The sequence below is a fragment of the Oryzias latipes genome, chromosome 3 (assembly GCF_002234675.1).
Source record: "Oryzias latipes chromosome 3, ASM223467v1".
Taxonomy (NCBI): domain Eukaryota; kingdom Metazoa; phylum Chordata; class Actinopteri; order Beloniformes; family Adrianichthyidae; genus Oryzias; species Oryzias latipes.
The window spans coordinates 18,595,052-18,613,660 of record NC_019861.2 but is presented as its reverse complement, the minus strand read 5'-3'; the positions used below and the strand labels follow the sequence as shown (position 1 = coordinate 18,613,660).

Sequence of the window (18,609 nt, the reverse complement as noted above, 5' to 3'; positions counted from 1 at the left end):
AGCTGGTTTTACATTTTGCTGAATGTCTATCCAGAATGTTTTTAAAAATGGCTTGAGGTCTTCCGGGCTCTCCACACCCAAAACATTTATTGTCATAAGACCTATAAAAAGACTTTTGTAAATATTGTCCTCTTTGAAGTGGGTGCTAGACTAGATGGATTTGTTGAATGATTAAACATGGCCAAGCATAATACACACAGAGAGTCATGTTCTTTTTTTCTGTTCTGAAAATGAAATGGTTGTATTTTTAAACATTTTGAAAATATCAGTCATTTTCCTGACAGTACGTGCAGGTAAAAGCCTAACCCCCATGATCTAATAATCACATTTTCTGACCACTCCTTTTTTATTTAAGTTAAATGTTGCAACAGCAAACATTTTATCTTAAATGAAGCCATCATTCTCATTCTGTGGAGGATCCTCCTGACTGATCTCTTCTGTGCTCCCACGCTTTTTTTATATTTACATTTTTATATTTTATATTTACATTTGAGTTAATTGACTAATTCTTTTAAAATCATCTTTAAAGTTGATTTATTGCACAAACACATGCCTCCACTAATTATCTGAGATTTCTTTGTACAAGATTTTTGCTCGAAAAATATCAGATTTTTTAATGTTTATCTGAAAACATCTACACAGAATTTATGGTCATGAAAGACAAAATGAAAATAGACTGAGATTTGGTTTCTTCCATTTCTGTTCTAAATCAAGTTTACCAAAAACATTTCCAAAATAAGAATATAAATAAAGGCCACACCCTAAATTTTGCAGTTATTCAGTTTTACTCTGAGACTTGTAAATCACTATCATGCAGTGAAAAACTAAATCTTTGGTTTGACAGCAGGTAATCATCTTCACACTGCACAGCAGCGTTAAATCCACATTTCATTCCTGGACTCTTCCCTGCAAATCAATTACATGCCACTTAAAATATGTGTTAAATGGCTCTTCAGAGTGTGCTGCCTGCTGTCAGCATGGTAACTTGAGCTGCAGCTGTTGGGCCTGCCAAGACATTATTCTGTCTTGTTCTCATGTCTGTGTAATTTCTACTATGCTGAAAAAAATTCCCACCATGCTTAACTTTTGACATAGTTTAAAAAAAACGTGGCGATACACTTGCATTTGCAAACGCATCAAATCGGTTTCCTGTTAGAAAAGTATAGTCTTAATCCCCTCCCTGATTTAATCTCAACTGTGCAGCACACATGGCAGACAGAAAGTAATAGGTCAGGTCAGGGTTAGCCCCCACATTGTTTTGACAATATTCAGCAGGCTAGATCTAAAGTAAATACTAAAGACAGGGCAAACACGCAGATCTGTGAAGCAGCCTATAAACTTTTAAGGAATGCAGAAACTTTTTTTTATTTTTTTGGGTCATGCATTCTTTTAACCAGGAAACACATTTTTATGCGTCTAGTAGTGCAACAATCCTTAACCTTGTGGTATTTCGTGCTGCTGTGCATGAAATGTCTTCACCTCTTGAGATGATAGTGTTTTCCCTTTAGAAATGTGTTACCAGCAAAGTTCTTCAGTCTGTTTAGATCTCTGTTAAGTGCAAATTCCTGCCCGTCGTGGATTAAAAAGGCTGAAAAGCTTTTAAACATGTTGGACCTGGACTTGGCTGGACGGCACTGAATTTCCCCTTATTCATGCTTATCTGATGCAGTTATAAACACTTTAGAGTTCAAGAATCAGATCTTTAGGCTTTCAGCAAATGTTTACTTTATACCCAGTGAAAATAAAGTATTTCTCATGTTCCCAGCTCTACCAGGCTGTCCCTGTTCAGACTCATGGGTTGAATAATTGGAGATTTAGAACACAAACTTCTCGAATGGTGCAACATTTAGAGGGCTTCCTCGTAAATTGATTCTATAGGTGATCAAGACTATTTGGTTTGTATTTTTTCTCAAACACTTACTCTGTCCACGGTTTTAATAATTTTGTACAAAAACAGCATTGTTTCTTTAACGCTGACACACAATTGATTTTGTTTCATGTCTTTGTGTAAAAAAAAAAAAAAGACCAAAGTGTGGTTTTGGTAGTGATTTTAGTCACTGTGCTTGCAAACATTTAAACATTATCTAGTATTTATTGTGATAGACCATGCTACATTTATTGCCTTGATTTGTGCAGTTGCTTCACATTTTTAACTTCTTCTGTGCGATTTTAAAGTTACAGACCATTTACTTTCTTGGATTTCTTTGGTTTATAACACACTTATATAAGACACTTAAGAAGACTTATTTTAATTTTTTTTTATCAACTACACCCTACTGCAATAAGTTCAATCATGTTCATGCTTTTTACGGGTTGGCCTGTTTTTTAAAGTTTGGGCACATTAGATTTGATGCACTCAGACATGAAAATCCTCTAAAATTACTTGAGAATGTCATTAAATGTGTCACAAAATATGCTGAAGTAAAATAAATTGGGTTTATATAAGGTTGGTATAAATTTAACGTAATTTCCACTTCTTTTCTGCTGAATCACCCTCATCCTAGCCAAGACGGATAGGAAATTAATCTGATATGTCAGCAGGTTTATGCACGCACCTGTCACTTTAGTGCACCCATGTGTAAGTAAATGGTAAAAATCACATGTAAGGACTTCCTGAGAGGCAGATATTTAACACTTTTCTTCAAAAAAAGGTTAAACCTTGATCTAAATATCCAGCAGTCCTTTTTTTTACACCATAGCACTTTATATAGTAAGGTCTGAATGATTGCATTACTTGGCGTATTTCATGTAATTCTGCATGTACTGACTTTTTATATGGTCAAATTGGAAACTTTGGAGTTCAGTTTGTTCTTCTTGGCATATCAGAAATACAACATAAAATGCTTTATCTTCATAAAAAAAACACTGGCAACTAAATGTTAGTTGAAGTCACATTTGCACAGTGCACCATGACAACAATGAAGGGAAAAGCTTCAATTGTTGTCCATGAAGTATTTACTGGCAGTCAAACCTCCCTCGCTCTTGCAGGCACACACTCACATCCACACCCACATGCACACACAAACACTGTGTGAGTGTGTTGTTGACTTTACCCTGGGATTAGAAATGTTTCAATTTACGGTTCTGCACCGGTTGTCACATTGCAAAATGTTTGACTTAATGTTTTCTTTTTTGCTTCCCCTCCAAAATTACAGGATGCTGAATGTAAATGGATGTGAGTCTCGCTACACAAAAATACGCTTTCCTCATTCGGTGTTCGTAAGAGTGGTTTCAGTCAGAACTTACCTTTTTTTTACAGAGGGAATTTGCTGTTCAGTGTGCTGCAATACACTACAATCTTGGCTGTTTTTTTGCTGAGCGCCTTGCGATGTCACATCGAAGCAGAATGAGGTTCATCCAGGTTCACTGCAGCCTCATTTTTCTCTCTGGCTACAAAAGGCTGAGCATTCTTTATCTTTTTGGAAGGACAAGAAAAGCGAGGAGAAAAGCTTTTTTTTTCCTTGGTTGCTTGTTTTGGGCTGTCTCTCTCAGTAAAATGTGTTTAGAAGATCTGAAAGTAGGCTGCTTCACATCTACCTGTGACTGACCCAGCACGGTAAATTTAGTTCTCCTAAAGCTTTCTCTTTTTTCTTCATCTTAGGAACTCTGCTGACCTAAGTGTCACTCAAAATAACAACACTTCAGAGTCTTCTAACACAAGCTTATCTTATTTGATGTAAGTGTTGTGGAAGTGGATGAAACTAAACTGCAGCATTAACAACTTAGCTGAAATCATTTTTAGCTCAGATTATACATTTCTATTTATATCTATGCAGCCGTTCAGTTTTTATCCAGCAAGACTATAGACAGGGAATGATTCAGTTCCTCGAAGAACCAGAGTTACAAACTGTGACTTTATGTTACTCTGGATTAATATCAACCCCTCACTGAGGAAGGGTCAACAAGCACATCAGTGAGTACATACTGATGTACTTACAAGACTTTCCGACCAATACTTTCTTGGGATGCATTTGAGTGGACAACTGAGGCTGTTTAGAGCATGGTGTGGTGTTTGTAACAGATGGCATGTTGTAAGATGCACAGTGTTTTTAATGAAATAAGTTGACAATGGTTTTATGGGTTGGACTGATGTACAAAAGAGTGATTTCCAAAACCAAAAAGTAAAAACATATGTGGTTCTAAGGCGCTCTTTCTAGTATATTTTTTAATTCACCTGCAAAAAAAAAAAAAAAAAACTGTAATTTTACTTCTTTGTGAAAAGGTTGAGTGTTTTTAAGGAGTGTTTTTAAGCCGTCTTCTTTTGGCATTCTCCTGGGAAAAAAATGCTCAATGTGCCTCTTGTGGATAGGGTCTACGTTTGCACCGCCCGCTCCATTATGTGTTCAAACAGTGACATACAAGAATATTTTGAATTATTTGAATTTGAAATTCTGTACCAATAAGCCTCTTCCAACTTTTTCAAGCAGTGTGTGGGAGAAGGTCAGGTGTTCCATGGGAGATTCTTCATTCTTACTGATCTAAAAATATTTAGTATTTCCAGGATATCAGCTGTGTTCATCCTAAAAGGCCCTGATAAAATGCTGAAATGCATGCGAGAGTTTCTCTTTTTTTTTTTTACATTTTTGCTTGTTGGTGTGCCTTGTCAAGAAAAAAAGTGTACCCCAGCTGAAAAAAAAGGTTGAAAAACTGCACTAGTAAACAGTGGAAAAAGAAAAAAAAGAAAAAGTTCCTACCTGCTTAACACGCGTTCAAGAATGCATGTTGAACACGCGTCAAATGCACAGTGTGTATGTAGCTTCATCATGAGAATGTTTGCCTCATGCAAACCATCATAAATTCAAATAAAGGTTGATTCCAAAACCTTTTAGATTTCTTTTTTACTTACGATGATTCCAAGGAAGTATCTTTTGGAAGAACGTGATTTGAACCAGTACCTGTCTCTTTTTCAGTCCTTCTTATTCTTATAAACAGAAATTAGGGATCAAATGTCACTTAACTGTCTGCTCCAAATCAAAAACAAAAAATGAAGAATCCAGTCGGAGTGATAAGTTCCCCTCTCTTTATCATTATTTCCTCTGACTCTCCCCCTTTTTTAAAACAATGACCATTATCCTTCTCTGTTAATTCAAAAGCATAGCCCTTGGCCATGTTTGAAGGATAGATGATTGTTATTTAACTACCCTAACGACCTTAGCTTTTCGCTCCAGTGATAATAGAGAGCCTTTGAAGTTAGTCTTCTCTTTCAGGACAAAAGGCTCATGAATTGGGATAAGAAGATTATAAGCGAACAAAAGTATTTTCTGCATTAATCGGCTGTATCAACAGTGGAGGTTAGCGGCTCTCATGGCACTAAAAATGGATGGTTAAGTGTCCAATAGAAATACATGAAGTTGAAACACATATCCCTGCCGAAGCCAATTGCTGGTTTGGTTGATGGTACGTGGGAGCTGGTTAACATAGTAGAGGAACGGAGAAGATGGTAACTAGTCATTTGAAATGGGTGGGAACTCATGAATACAATGCAACCGCCAATTAGATCATCTACTGCTTTGGGTTCTAGTTGAGTTCCTGTCCTTCAGATCCCTTCACATTTAATTCTTGCTGCCTGCGTGAGGAATTGAAAAACCCCTCGACAAAAGAAGAGTCCCCAGGCTGCAAACCTTTTACTATCCTACTAAGAAGGTCCTGTGCACTAAAATGCAGTCTATGGAGACCTAGCTACAATTCAAACCATAGGGGAATTTAAGCTAGTATCTCTTATGCACAGTTATTAGTTATGAGGCACAAGCCCACTCTCCCCAGCTCTACTATAAAGAACATTGAAGTCGTCCTTTCATCAGCAGACTGATTCTGACTGTGGTGTCTGTTAAGATGAAACCTAGTGCAAGCCCAATATTTCTAATCTCTAACACAAGATTTAGTTCTCTTCCCTTAAGGGAATTGATGGTCACTTCTCACAAAGATGTTTTTACTTTGCAGAGTAATTATTACATACGTGAACTTGCATTTAAAAGAGATCATTCTCTTGTTTTAGAGAATCAAGCTCTTAGGCAGAAATGACAGACACTTTACAGATTAATTCCACCAAATGTTTAAAAAACAAAACTTGTCTTTTATTTGAAAATTTCACATCATTTTGCTGGGAGCAAAAGAAAAATAAGAGATTTGGCCAACAACACGCTGGATTCTGGTCATGTAATTCTCCAAAAGATAAAAGTGCTGATAGTTCTTATTTCAAAACCCAAAACTCTTATTTTGTATGTGTTTTTGTATATGCTACCACTTGAAACCAGGCAAAGCTTATAATTATACTATTTAGAATGCTCACATGCTCTCAGGGTTATATTTGTTCGACAGTGAAGTGTTCAACAATTCACTCTTAAAAGCAGATATCACAGAGACCTTGTTAATGAATATTAAAAAATAATCACAATAACATATTTATTGCGATTCATATTCAAACTATCTTCAATATTTGTTCCGTTTTGGGTTGTATGTCAGCTTATATTTTCACAAAGGCATATGGTGTCTCTTACTTATGAAAAGGTATTTTAGGAATGACTGGTTTACTGACAAGATTCTAATCTAAACTCTGTTTTTTAAACTGCCAAATTAAAGTTCATTCATCCTTTTCGTTCATTTTCTATACCGTTTTTCTCTTTCGGGGTCACGGGGCTGCCGGAGCCTATCCCGGCCACTTGTGGGCGAAGGCAGGGGATGCCCTGTACAGGTCGCCAGTCTCTCGCAGGGTAGAATATCCACAATCGCACATCCATTCACTCTCACAGTCATACCTATGGTCAATTTAGAGTTGCCAATCAACCTATGACCCTATGGGCTGCATGGTGGCGCAGTGGTTAGTGCTCTTGCCTCACAGCAAGAAGGCCCCTGGTTCAAGTTTTGGCTGTGGGACATGAAAAACAACATCAATGGGGGAACCTTTCTGTGTGGAGTTTGCATGTTCTCCCTGTGCATGCATGGGTTCTCTCCAGGATCTCTAGCTTCCTCCCACCATCCAAAAACATGCTTCATAGGTTGAAATTAAAGTTTAAAACTGCTGATTACACTTTTTTAGAAGTGTGTTCATATTTTCATACTCAAAAGCAAAATAAAATAAACTAAATGCAAAAAATGACCCTGTTCTGTGACAGAGCTTAGATTGCCAAAACATGCCAGTAGGCTTAAACATCCAAAGAAAATTACATTATGAAAATGTTATTTTTTTTTTTGAAGTAAAACATCAATAATTGAAGAATATGATATAAATGCAAAAACCCTCTATAAAAAGCAACACAAATGCTGGGTGGCTACAGTTATTGTCTGCCTAGCCTGCTTTTATTCAGTATTAACGTTGTTCAAATGCTTCATTATCATTAATGAATTTTAAGTAAATCACGAGTGCTGCAAATTTGCAGGAATACAATAATCAAATGGAAAATTAACTCAATTTAAATGAAAAATACATGCAGTTTTACCATTTTCTTTATTCTAGTGAAAAAATATTTATTTTTTCATTAGGCATCCTTGGTGACTTCTATGGTGCGGCTTTAAATTCTGTGCTGCACGGCACTGCAGTAGCACTGAGGAAAAGGTTGTCTCCAGAAGGTTTTCATTTTCATGAAGGAAAGGCATCTGCAGGATCACCAGGTCAGGCCTGAGTCAACAGGCCACACTCGCAGTCACAGACACCCAACCTACTGCAAATGAAAATAGAAAAAGGAGCTTCTTATTCTTTGTCCTCTGATCATGTCATCGTGTGCGCTTGTTTACTCAAATTTTGCATTTTAAGTGTGTTTATTTTTGCCTTTTATTTTTATTTTATTTTTTACTATAGATTACGCTTATTAGCTCCACACCGGGTTGACTGAACCTTGTGATGTGTTCCAACTAAATGTTGGCCTTTTGTTTTCCATGTGCCTGCTCTTCCATGAGTGCACCTGAGCTTTTGAAGCAGTCTGTTGTCCAGAAGGGCCATGTTTCTCTGCTTGTGTTTGCGTGCATGTTCGTTGAGAGAGAAAGAGAGAGAGGATGCAAAGCAAGTGATAAAGATTACATTTTGCCACATCAGAGTGTTTTTAAGTCCCGGTCGTCTCTGCTCTGAGGTAGTCAGAATGGCAGTGTGCTGAAGAAGAAATTCCTGTTGTATGAGAGCTGATTTACAAGATTTGCAAGATTAAGACTAGCAATTTTTGATAGCAAATTATCTTCAGTTAGGCTGTGAGTTTTAACCATGTTAAACCTCTTGCTGTCGGCACTGATTGATCCTGATAAACGTCTGAGGACTTTCAGAAGGAGTGAACGGCTTGCATCTATAATAGTATGTATGAATCTTGTGTCAGACACTCGTGCATTGTTTGTGCTTTGCTTAGTTTAACAGGATTTTTTTATGTTTATTTCTGTTTGCTTTGAAAATACGTAATTTCCTTATCTGTCACTGCTGGTTTTAGCTTTTTTTCTCCATCTTGATCCTTCTCTTGGCTTGATCCAGCTTCTATGGAGGTCATAATTTGCTTGCCGTCCTCTAAACATGTTCTCTTCTCCTGGCTTGCAGTATATTTTCCTTGTAGGATTATGTCTGTCGGGAATTAACTCCTTAGACCACCTACACTGTCTCCAAGCCCTCCTCCAATTTTAAAGAGGAAAGACACAGAGGAAGTAATCAGTTGGGGAGATAGATGGGGGAAGATGTGATTGCTTGGTTTGTTTGTGAAAGGAAGGGTGTGTCCTAGTGTTCATTTGTTCCAAAAAAGCCAACATTTAACCGGGAGCAACTTTGGAAACTTCCTTTATGACAAGTTGCTCTGTCATTTTTAACGTTTTCATCTGACCTACTTTAGTGGTGCAAAGTCTCAGTCAATTACTTGAAACAGAAGTGAACTGTGAGTTAACACACGCTGAGATTGTTGCATCCTGTGGGTGTGGTCTGGTTCAAGAAGTCCTAACTGAACTTAATGGCTTTTGAGGTTTCCTGTGAGGTAACCACAACACAACTATTTTTGATGTTTAGTAAATGACTTTTAAATTGACTCTGTTTAGCTTATTTAACAGATAAAAAGACAGTAAGACGATGATTAGACAACAAAGTTTTATAACTGACCTTGTTTTGAACAAGAACAAGCTTTTATATTTTAAAGAAAAACGACTACAGTTAGATTTCAGTGCAGAACAAAAAAAAAACTAGTTTTTAATAAGTTATCTATTTATTTATTCATATTTAGAAACCGCTGTAGTTCTGGACTAATGCACCATTCACTTTCATCTCACATTGAAAGTGAGCATTCAGCATCAACAGGGACAGCGGTGTCGCTTCTCCTTATTGTATCCTAGACTGTTTATTCCCGGAGATGACAAAGGGAGGGTTTTATTTGGAGCCGAATAATTTGGCCATTATTAATGAGTAGAAATAAAAAAATTAAGTAATAAGTAGTGTTAAGTGTTGCATTAATAATTAACTTTGATTAAAAAATGATCATAAAGAGTCTAATTAGGTCTAAAGGGACGACGTCCTGGATAAATGTTTATCGTCGCACCCCTCTATTCGCGTAATGGTCCAGTCCGCACATACACGACACGGCCGTTGCTCACAGAGCTGAGCAGGAGACGTTGGCTCAGCCTGCTACAGCCATTGCTGCACACCGTCCCAGTGATGCCTACTCTACCCAACTTTTCATCCAGAGGTTAGCGACGGGACGCCAACACAAGGAGCCTTCATTTGTGTGTGTTTTTTCGCCTCGACTGTCCTCCGAGACTCCATACCCGGCTGGATAATCGTTAGAGTTTCGGGGAGTGGAGATAAGATAATGAACTTTGGTCTTTCCTCCCGTCTTTTCGTGACATGTTTCCCGTCGTCCCGGATAAAATAAAATAAAAGCGTTGCCCGGCGTGGCGGCAGCTGGGCGAAAATTCAACTCGAACGAAGGGAAATACTAGCACAGTCACCGGAGTGATTATCAAAACAAAGACAGGAACAACTTTAACCCTGACGCTGAAGCTAAAAGATACAGAAACATGTCCTCCAAAGCTTCAAATAAGGTGAGTACCTGGCCGGATAAAAAATGTAAATGTGAGTTTGTGCTGCTTCCTTATGTAATCTGCGCGTGAAAGGCCTTACAAGTGCTGAAAACGAGAAAGAAAAGGGAGCAAATGTATCTACAGCTTTCTCAGAAAACTTCAGTGACTGTCAGGAGTTGTAATGTAATGTCTTCTGGTGATGCTGGGGCTTCTGTGCTTAGGTTTATTTGAGGGTCACAAATCATAAACACAAACTACAGTCACACATTTTTATTTAGATCACTGGCTCAAAAGGAACGACTTTAAATGGATGTGATAGATGTTGTGATGGACATAGATCAATAACAAATCATCTAGCTATGCTCAGATCACCCCTCTGCTTTGCTACTTGTTGATAGTCCTGATTGAAGACATGTCTCTCAAGTCTTCAAAGGTTTGAAAAGTAAGCAAGACTTTGAGCTAGAAACTCTGTGTGGCCTTTAAAGCCCATCAGATACCACATTTAGGTCTTTTATCCTTATACAGACTAGAAAGCATGTTTTTTAGTTGATTTTTAATTGCCACTCAATTAAAAATAGTAAAAAAAAAAAAAAAAAAGTTTGGCCAAATACAAGTTTTAAATTGTTTTTTATCATCTCAAATTTTTTTAAATCCCGGTGTTGTATAAGATATTACTTTTGTTAAATGAATGAGTCCCAGCAGAAATGTATAGACAGGTGCAATCTAAAGACCAGCTTCATTATCATTAGTAGTTGGTGTTTTCATTTTGAGCCAATTCTTAAGATGCTGGTAAATTTTTAAAATGTGGTTCTGGTCTCACAGATCTTAAAATTTACACAAACTTTAGACAGTTGTGTTGATATCTTTTATGAAAAAAAATTCTTTGACAGTCTTACTATGTGGAGTGTGGAATGTGCACTGTTTGTTCAACAGAGGTTAATGTTATTCAAGTTTAAGCGGTTCTTCCAGTTAGACGAAACCAGCTTCCATTTAGACAACTGCTGACGTTACACTGCACTGTACAAGATGATTGTTGTTAGACCGTCAATTAAAAGTAATACGCACTCCCTGCAGTTTGGAGCTAGCTCACGGTCGTTAGCATGGAAAAGCTAGTTTGTTTTCTCAGCTGGTTTGTTTTTGCGCCCCCCACCTCCATATCTTGAGAAATTGTGGTGAGTTCTGTTTATTTTGTTACAGTTGGTTGGACTTGTGTAGTTTTCTTCTTGCTTGTAGAGCAACAAAGGCCTGTGTGACAGCTCTGCAGTTATGACCACAGCTTCAAACAAAATAAAACACTTTGCTATGCAGTGAGTCTGTTTGAATAGAAACTTTAGCACCTGCACCTACATGAGCACCCAAACTCAGGTAAAACCCATGAGTTTTCTGAGCTGTTTTGCAACACAGCCAGTTGTAGCTTTTTATATTGACACTATTTTACTTTACTAAAACGACAGACCATGGTATCAAAGTGGATATAAGTAGTTCCAGTTCAAGTCAGTGAGCACATTGTGTAGGTTTACTTGTTTAACAGGTTTAAATGGGATTTCTCTTTTTCCTCATTTGACAGTTTGTGTTACATTACAACATGGTATGAGTTCTAGGTATAACTTGTTTTGCAGTTTCATTAGTCATTGACCACATAATTCTTCCTACTTGTTGGGGAGTGGTAGACTACCATGTTACTCACATAAAACAGATTTGATGATACACTGATGGAGAATGTTTCTCATTAGATTAGCAGTCATATTGGGTGTGCTAACGTCTCATCCCATGGGTCGGCATTAAAAGTGATTAAAAGAACCTCTTTGATTTTGATCTGAAATTTCTTAATATTATCAGAGCAGTTAGTCCTTAGTATACTAAACAGTCAATTACATCGCATCAAATTGTAATTGTGTTATTAATTTGTATTACGATAACTATTTAGCTTTCTCTATCATTTGAAAATGTTATTTTTTTTTAGGACAATTCAATTAAACTGCCATCAGCTCTTATTTACTATAGTAGTTGCTTGTCAGCCTTCTGGGGTCCATTCCCACTTTTGTGACAAAATGGAAATTAATTCATAGCATTAGTTGTCCCTTTAAGACGAGAGTGTTTCAACTGAAACGAGTGCAAAATGCATTTGTGTGGAAGAGGCTGTATTAATTAGAGTTGCACAGTGAGCCAAAAACAGCCGCTGTTTTGCTTTGATGATTACACATCTCCATTTACATCACTGAAGGAGGGAAATGCAATTACAACCAAGTGTTAGTGAGAAAAGGAGTCCTGATGATGTCTTTGTTCTGCGTCCTAATCTGCCTGTGGTGAACCTGAGGCGATTAACATATCAGGGAGCAGCAAATGCACTGTTCTTTGACAAAGTGGTAACCCTTAAGTTTAAAGATCTTTTATTCAGACCAATATTATGCTTGTAAGAATCATTCTGTAACACCATTCCCAGCTTATATTCTATGTGTGTTTATTAGAATAATAATAAGAATAAAACTTTGGAGTATTTAAAAATAGATGTCGTCTTTACTGGACCACAGTGTCAGGGAATTGAACCAGACTTCACCTGCAGAGAACCAAAGCTCTTGTCGGTGAAGGTTCTTATTCATACTAGAATCTGGGTATCTCACCAGGAGGATACAAATGTGAAGAGAATCCTGCACCACTCAGACTGATGAAGCCATTGGCTTGAGCATTAAAATGTTTTAAAGGCAGACATTTTTCAGTCCAGTTGCTATGACTCAACCTCAAAAGTTCATAATGTCATGGTTCCCTGTAACGACAGTCAGGAAAGTCTTTAAACCTGCCAAAGGAAGCAAACTATCTTATTTAAGTTAACCTACTCTTGCGCCCACCACCTAGACACGATGACACGCATGGATAAACTATGTACACACTGGTGTGCTCCTGATTTACACTTACTCTTGCCATGCACAGGAGCTTGGTCTTATTCTGGCTGCATAAATGGATATCTGCTGAAACACAACAGACTGAGTTTTTTTTTATGCATTGAGGTTATGTTGCAATGTAGATTAGTTAGATTCACTCTGTGAGACATTTATGAAATTACATATTGCTTAGAGGTGCCTCTTTATGCAGCATCTTTGTTCTCTCTGGCTGTTATTGTGCAATTAGATCATTTATAAAACCGGGCTGTTCCATGTTAGGAAATAAACTGGTATCTGAGAACTGATGGAGCTCTACTGTGCTTGAAAACTCTACTAACATGTTTAAGATAACCACATTCTTTTAAAATGTAATAATTTTAACATATTAGATTGTCTGGCTCTGCAAGCTAAATTTAAACATTATGCATCATTAACTGTTTTAATAAAACCTTATTTTATTATTTATTTAAGAGTGCATAGTTACTTTGCGTCAGCTAATTCAAAAAAGGCCATTAAGTCATGTTAGGTGCAGATGCAGATTTTTTCTTCTTCTTTTTTTTGCAGCACTGTGTCTCATAATCAAGATGCAGGAATGTAGGTCTTGCATCATAGTCTTGCAGTCTTTTCTTACACAAAAATACAAATCTTGACACAAATGTTTCTGATTTAAAAATCTTTTCAGATTGAAGAACAGGTGATAGTTGTCGCTCTTTATGACATGCCAATTGACCACACAGAAGATTAGTTGGTACATCGTGCTTTTAGGTGGTTTTGGCTAGCTTTGAAGGGTGGTAATCTGATGACATAAATTTTGTTAATCAGAACAGTTTGTCTTTTAAAAAAAAAAAAAAAAAATCCAGGAAATCACATTGTATGGATAATACTTATAATGGCATAGAAAATAAGTATTTACCTCCTACAAACAAAGGATTTATTTTCTTATTTGGAAACTTTTATCCTTTCATTATCTACCTCTATTAATGGCACCTGTTTGAAGTGGTTATCTGCTTAAAAGGCACGTGACTATGCCCCATAAACAGTCAGACTGCAACCTCTCCACCATGACCAAAACCAAAGAGCTGTCGAAGGGCACCGGGGACAAGATTGTACACCTGAACAAATTGGGATGAATCAATCTACAATAAGAAAGCAGCTTGGTGACAACTGGTGGAGCTGTTGGAGCAAGTAGTAGAAAATGGAAGAAATACAAGATCACTGACAATCCCCCTTCATCAGGGGCTCCATGTAAGGTTTTACCTGGTGGGGTAACAATGATCTTGAGAATGGAGAGGAAACAGCCCAGAACTACAAGAGGGGAATGGTCAAGACTAGTCAATGAGTTAAATCCAATGAAGAGTCTGTGAATCTGTGAAGCTCTTGAAATTATCTTCATGGAAGAATGGCCCCGAATAGAGTATGCAAACCTGGGGAAGACCTACAGGAAATTTTTGAACTCTGTCATTGAAAACATTACAAGGTAATGAGGTGAACTTTTATTATTGACCAGATGTGTTATTTTTTGCACCATTATACAAATACATTCTTTGTAAGTCTTACAATGTGATTTCCTGGATTCTCCTTTACATTCGGTCTCCTAGTTGAAGGGTAGCTATGATGAACTTTATAGACCTCTCTTTAGTTTTTAAGTGGACGAGCTTTCAGAATTAGTGACAAACTTGGAAGAGAAAGCAGCTGTTTGTATTTTTTCAAGGAATGTGTTCCTGACTATGCAACTGTTATCTGGGATTTCTGACCCGCTTATCCTGTTATCTATGGCAGGCAAATTCAGGGCAGATTCACACTGTTGGAAGCAGGTGGTTAACAGAGAAGGGAAGAAAAAGCAAAAAATTTCCTTCGGGGTAGGAGGGATTTTTAAAAAAACGATGGAACAGTAGGGAGGAGGGAGAGATGCACCGGCCATGATCTGAGTCACATGGCAGTTCTTAAAAAGACTGATGCTATTTCCTATAATCACAGAATTATAGTACTTGGCTTTAGATGCTGGTATCCATTTCAGTTTTATTTTAATAAAACCCCTAACTATTGTAAAATCTGATGCTTGATGTGGGATAATTCTATAACAGAAAATAAAAGTTTCAGTATTTACTACAATTTTCTGTTTTTATAAGTTGCTTCATAGTTTTTGGCAAGAAGTTATTCATAGTACTATATTGTGACTGGTATATTGTTACTACTTCAGTAAGACAGTAACATGATATTCTTTGACTGAATTTCATATTTTATTCATATGGCTAAACTATATATGCAATCAAATGAATCTATTGCGTTTAATATTGACAGATGTCAAGAGAGATTAGAAATTTGATGAGGCACAATCAGGTTTTTGTTCAGTTTATTTTTGGGGTCTTTCAATTCCTATATTTTGACTGAAAATAATAGTTCAGAAAAAGATTTGTTTTTAAAGCCGTGTTGTAACTGACAGAAAACTTGAAGTTAAATTCTAAACATAGTGGAATGATTTATTTAAAGGTGTTTAAACTTTGTGTCTTCTTTGCTGTTCAAAATGTACAGCAATCTAATTCATGGAATTCCTTGCTTTTCTTCAGATGCCACAGGCACTCGAGCTAAAAACCTGCACCGTTTTGAAACAGTCCAGTGCAGAACAGTGCTATACAGGGATTTTCACTGGCATAGGGGATTTTATGTTGGGTGTTTTGTGTGTGTGAGACAGAGCGAAGCAAAGGTAGTCTGGAGATACAAGAGAAGAGTGCATGTGGCAGCCATGGCTCAGCTGTTTTGGGAAGAGAGAAAGAGACTGGAACGGATTCAACCCAAAGCTTATTGCCCCACATGCCTCTGTCCACGCACACTGTCTACCATGTGTTCATTTTCCCTTTTTCCTCAGTATTAAGCCTGAGTATCATTGGACATGTTTTGACCCCATTCGCGTAAGGGCACAGACTAAAAATGGTGGCACTTTGTTTAGAAATCATTGTAATGAGTCTGAAGAGTTCTACGGAATATATCGTGGCCCAAAAGCGTCTGGTTGTGGTTCTATTATTCCTACACGCTGTTGCCCAGAAGTGTTAATGGACCCATAATGACACCAACTAATGGGAAGTTGAACCGTCTTTCACCTTTGTATTTCTTATTTATTTACAGAGGAATTCAAATTCATCATGTTTTGTGAAAAAAAAAACCTGTAGCAGTGAAAATGAAGTCCTGAATTACTAGCAATTAATCCAAATAACGTATAATTATTACAGAAAAATATGAATGTTTTTGTAGGCCCTAGATTTTCCTGTGAGATAGGTGGTCATTGAGAAATCTCAAATGTAGGTCAAGCACTGCTGATCATGCTTGGCTAAAATGCATTTAAATTGGGACTGCATATGTTGCGTTGAAACCGTCCTGCTCTGTTTGTGACCATTGTCAGAAGGACCAAGGCTTTTTACATGCAGATCCTTGGTGTATGTGAACCAGTTATATGTAGGAGATACCATTTGATTATTATTATAAAAATCCACCATAGTCTTTTAATATATTTGGATGCATTAACTAGGCTATGCAAATCGGAATAGCATTGGTCCACTGTTGTGAGTTTTTGTGACTGCTGCCTGAACTGACTGCCTATAACTGTAGCAATTGGTCATTCATGATAGTCTGGGAGTCTATTTTATAGATAGTAGCAGTTTTAAATGTCTTTGTCAATCTCAAAGCTTTTCAAAGACTATAGACTTTTAGTAAAACCTTTATTTGTATGTTAAAAACCTTTAGATGCTTTTAAAAGGTTCAGGAGATAAAACTGGCATGTACATGGTTAAAACTAGCTTTTTTTTCTGCCTGTTAATGTAAAAAATTATATATGTTTAAAACGATCTTCTGACTGATTTTAAGCTCAATGCTGCATCTACCCTGCCACATCTGGGGTATCTACTTTGCAATATTAAAACAGCTGTGCCCGTCCAGCTTTGAAAGGTAAAATTACATGCCAAAAAATGAAACTGTCACAGCTTGATCCAATTATAAGATAGCAATGGATCTACATTTGGCTTGTAGAGCGTAGGGATGCATGAGATGTTTTTGAGTATTGCATGATGGTGCGACTAGATGAACAGTTACCGTAGTTTTTTTTCTTGAGTTATATTTTCTGCTGAAGGAGTGCAGAGAATGAGCATTCAATAGGCAAACTCAGTAGAGGGTGGGGGGTTGCACCTGGCATTAAACCAACTTAGCAGCCTGGTAATATATTTTTCTTATTTTATCCTAATGTCTCTCTATTGGTATGTGCTGCTGCATTAAGTAAAAATAATTTGACAACAGATGATTTAAAAGTGGGAGTTATGTAGAGTAAGAAGCTTGCTTAAAAGAAACTTGGATTGAGATGTTTAAAAGGTTAAAAAGTATGTTTAATAATGTTTTCAAGAAGTCTATAGTCATCATCCTAAAATAGCAATCTGGATGTGAACCTATCAACCAGGCTACATTGGTGGCTCCTGGCAGTCTGGTTGTCTTTCCCAAACCTCTCTAACCCTGGCCTTCAATCACAGCAGAGTGTCCTTCCTGCTGTTCCTTCAGTTGATCCTGTTTAGCATCAGCTGTAAGCCAGTTTGCAAGCAACACCAAGATATCAAGCTTTTGCCTTTTACATTAATCATCTAACTGTAGTTCTATCCCTTTTCTTTTTGTAAAGTTCTTGAGGGTTTTATCCTTTTCACTCATGGGGGGAATACATTTTAAATGTAGTGTTGCTCTTGTGCTTTTTTGTGTTTATTTTTATTTTACTTTATGCATGTTTGTGCAAATAAGGTAAGCCGTTAAGAAAATTAGAGAAAATTTTATTGGTATCGTATCAGAAAGGTTTGTCTATGAATAATTGCCCAATCAAAGTCAAAACTGCCTGCTTAAGGTCATCAGAGGATCAGTTTGTGAAAGTTGAACTTACGCCAGCAATTACTGTCCTTAACAGCATTATAGCCCATAAGCCATTGTTGACAGGGACCTGGGTTTCACTGTGCATTTTGTTGCATCTTGGTGAACAGAACTTTGATTTGATTTTAGGAGCAACTTAAAAATGCAAACGTTTTCTCAGAACCACTTAAAAAACGGAAACTTTATTTTGGTCTATATAAGACTTTTAATTAAATGTTGCAGCTGTTTTTAAAACATTTAAGTTGAGTCATTAGTTGCACTAAAATATGTGGAACAGCTGGGGACACAATTCATTTAAGCTAATTTTCAAATATACGTTTTGTTTAAAACACACACACCAACCTATGTACTACAATATCCATGGCTATAGACTAAGTTTTTGCACTAGTGGCACTGGTGCGCCTAACTTTATTCTTTTCATTTTTAGGTGCATTAGCATGAAAGTTGGGTGCACCCACCTTCTCAAAAACATTGCATTTAACTCACCAGTTTTACATGGTCACTTTCCTTTTTAATTGCTGTCAGTATCGGCAGTAAGATTTTAAAATGATTAACATACAATCTGGTATATAAAGATGGGTACTTAAATCCCTTTGTTTGGAACACAATTTTACAATATGATAAATTACATGAAAAAGTTGGTGTTTAAAGTCCCACCCCAATGAAATTCATACTTTTGGTGTTTCTAACATGCACTTGTAGCATTTTTCTTATTATAGAGGACAAATAAGAAAGCATTGAAGATTAAAACCGCATTTCTGAACACTTCTTTATTCAAATAGGAGCAAATAAAAATGTGCCATTTGAAAAACCTCAAATTTGTGACACAGCAAGTAAAATGGGTGGACCAAAGTCTTCATTCTGA

The 18,609-nt window shown here is 37.0% G+C and overlaps 1 protein-coding gene across 10 annotated transcripts in view; it reads left to right on the top strand.

Moving 5' to 3' along the window:
- The window catches only part of LOC101166369 (tight junction protein ZO-1), a 110,937-nt gene that overhangs the window by 43,190 nt on the left and 49,138 nt on the right, over nucleotides 1-18,609 (top strand). Inside the window, exon 1 of one of the 10 annotated variants that reach the window (XM_011489624.3) lies at nucleotides 9,544-9,993. The exons of the other annotated variants lie outside the window; for them this stretch is intronic. Coding sequence (XP_011487926.1) covers nucleotides 9,970-9,993 — 24 coding nt within the window. The 5' untranslated portion in view covers nucleotides 9,544-9,969. Of the gene's footprint in view, nucleotides 1-9,543; nucleotides 9,994-18,609 lie in introns of those variants that run through there. 10 annotated transcript variants of the gene reach the window in all.